General features: G+C 49.4%; 1 protein-coding gene across 1 annotated transcript; it reads right to left on the bottom strand.

Annotated features, from left to right (window-relative positions):
• Positions 1-214: 214 nt before the first annotated feature.
• LOC119698044 lies at positions 215-2,711 on the bottom strand. The gene has a single exon (XM_038129500.1). It carries the CDS (start codon positions 2,679-2,681, stop codon positions 705-707), a length of 1,977 nt encoding a protein of 658 aa, XP_037985428.1. The 5' UTR covers positions 2,682-2,711; the 3' UTR covers positions 215-704.
• Positions 2,712-3,131: the final 420 nt, after the last annotated feature.

Raw genomic sequence — 3,131 nt, 5'->3', positions numbered from 1 at the left:
AGAAAAAAAAAGGAAAAAAAAAAAAAACAGTCCGGGGAAAAAAAAATTGGACTGCTTAGCTAAACTAGCTAATGAGCAGAAGCAGAAGCAAAAGCAAGAGCAAAGCAGGAGCAAGCAGAAGCCAGAGCAAGAGCAAAGCAAAAAGCCCAGCAAAAAGCAAAAGCCGCACTATAAACTCCCTGTCTCTGTGTCCCGCCAGCCGTGGGGGAGCGGGCTGATAACAAAACCCAAAACAAAACATTCACTCTTCAGAGCCAGTCTTGAAGGCACAGAACATAATATCCAGCATAAACAGAACACACAAATGGGGATACAAGCATCATAACGTCACCCTAGGACATTCCACCCCTTATCCCCATATCATCAACATACCACACATCATGCATTTTATTCAAGTAAAACTTTCATCCATTACCCCCAAAAATTACAAGCTATACCCATCATGCCCTCATCGCATCCCCACACCGGACCACTGAATCCAGGCCCCATACCACAGAGCTGCAGGATTCCCCACTTTCATTTTACTCACTCAAAACTCCATCTTTCACTTGCTCAAACCTTCAACACCTACCCATTTCCTTCTCCATCTTTCACTTGCTCAGACCTTTCACACTTACACATTTCTTTCTATCTCATGTCTGTATGGTTTAATGTACAGACAATGGCAGTAACATCCAACAAACAGTAATATTTGCATATCATTCTCACCCCACAATCAGATCTCCCTGAGGTACACATCGTGTTGTTCCATCTCTCTGCATTATCCACCATGTGCAACCTGGTCCCTGAGCGAAGACAACCCCACGAATGGGTTTGTCTGTACTTGAGGCAGGATTGATCCACACGGTCTTCCCTAACAAACCCCTGACATGTACCACCGGGACTTTATCTCCATCTGTTATATTCAGGGACTCGGATTGGGCAGGACCTGCTCGGTTGGTGGAACCTCGGGTGTTAACTAACCAGGTGGCCTTTGCTAAATGCTGCTCCCAATTTTTGAAAGATCCCCCACCCAAGGCTTTCAACTGGGTTTTTAACAGTCCATTGTACCTCTCCACTTTGCCTGCAGCTGGTGCATGGTAGGGGATATGGTACACCCACTCAATGCCATGTTCTCTGGCCCAGGTGTTGACAAGGCTGTTCTTGAAATGAGTCCCGTTGTCTGACTCAATCCTCTCAGGGGTACCATGCCTCCAAAGGACCTGCTTTTCAAGGCCCAGGATGGTGTTACGGGCTGTAGCATGAGACACAGGGTAGGTTTCCAACCATCCTGTAGTGGCTTCTACCATGGTCAGCACGTAGCGCTTGCCTTGGCGTGTCTGGGGCAGTGTGATGTAGTCAATCTGCCAGGCCTCTCCATACTTATACTTGGACCACCGCCCACCATACCACAGGGGCTTCACTCGCTTGGCCTGTTTGATGGCAGCACACGTCTCACAGTCATGGATGATCTGTGAAATACTGTCCATGGTTAAATCCACCCCTCGGTCTCGTGCCCACTTATAGGTGGCATCTCTACCCTGATGACCTGAGGCATCATGGGCCCATCGAGCTAGGAATAACTCTCCCTTATGTTCCCAATCTAGATCTATCTTGGACACTCCTATCTTTGAAGCCTGGTCTACCTGCTCATTGTTTTGGTGCTCCTCATTCGCTCTGCTCTTGGGGACATGGGCATCCACATGGCGGACCTTCACAGGTAGCCTCCCTACCCTGGTAGCGATGTCTTTCCACTCTTCAGCAGCCCAAATTGGTTTCCCTCTACGCTGCCAATTAGTCTTTTTCCACCTTTCCAGCCAACCCCACAGAGCATTGGCTACCATCCATGAGTCAGTGTAGAGGTAGAGCTTTGGCCACTTCTCTCTTTCAGCAATGTCCAGGGCCAGCTGTATAGCTTTGAGTTCCGCAAATTGGCTCGATCCACCTTCTCCTTCGATAGCTTGTGCAACCTGTCGTGTGGGGCTCCATACGGCTGCTTTCCACTTCCGATTCATTCCAACGATGCGACAGGACCCATCAGTGAAAAGAGCATAGCGTGTTTCCTCTGGGGGCAGTTGGTTATATGGTGGAGCTTCTTCAGCCCGTGTCACTGGTTCTTGTTCTTCGTCTGTGACACCAAAACTTTCACCTTCGGGCCAATTTGTAATTACCTCCAAAATCCCAGGGCGATTCAGTTTACCTATACGGGCGCGCTGTGTGATAAGAGCAATCCACTTGCTCCATGTAGCACTGGTGGCATGGTGGGTGGAAGGAACCTTCCCTTTGAACATCCATCCCAGCACCGGTAGTCGGGGTGCCAGGAGGAGTTGTGCTTCTATACCAATCACTTCTGAGGCAGCTTGGACTCCTTCATAGGCAGCCAAGATCTCTTTCTCTATTGGAGTGTAGTTAGATTCAGACCCTCTGTAGCTTCGACTCCAAAATCCCAGTGGTCGACCCCGAGTCTCCCCAGGCACCTTCTGCCAAAGACTCCAAGACAGACCATGGTTCCCGGCTGCAGAGTAGAGCATGTTTCTCACCTCTGGTCCTGTCCTGACCGGGCCAAGGGCTACTGCATGAGCAATCTCCTGCTTGATCTGGACAAAGGCTTGTTGCTGCTCAGGGCCCCAGTGGAAATTGTTCTTCTTCCGGGTGACCAGGTAAAGAGGGCTCACAATCTGACTGTACTCGGGAACGTGCATTCTCCAAAAGCCTATGGCACCTAAGAAAGCTTGTGCATTCCTTCTTATTGGTCGGTGGAGACATAGCTGTGATCTTGTTGATAACATCCATAGGAATCTGACGCCGACCATCTTGCCACTTCACTCCTAGGAACTGAATCTCACGAGCTGGTCCCTTTACTTTGCTCTTTTTGATGGCAAAACCAGCTCCCAGGAGGATTCGGATGATTTTCTCTCCTTTCTCAAACACTTCTGCAGCTGTGTTCCCCCATACAATGATGTCATCAATATATTGTAGATGTTCTGGAGCCTCACCCTTTTCTAGTGCAGTCTGGATCAGTCCATGGCAGATAGTAGGACTGTGCTTCCACCCCTGGGGCAGTCGGTTCCAGGTGTACTGCACTCCCCTCCACGTGAAGGCAAACTGAGGCCTGCATTCTGCTGCCAGGGGAATGGAGAAAAATGCATTGG

This window comes from Motacilla alba, chromosome 2 (genome assembly GCF_015832195.1).
Source record: "Motacilla alba alba isolate MOTALB_02 chromosome 2, Motacilla_alba_V1.0_pri, whole genome shotgun sequence".
NCBI lineage: Eukaryota > Metazoa > Chordata > Aves > Passeriformes > Motacillidae > Motacilla > Motacilla alba.
The sequence above is the reverse complement of the archived record's forward strand: the minus strand, read 5'-3'. Positions and strand labels throughout refer to the sequence as shown.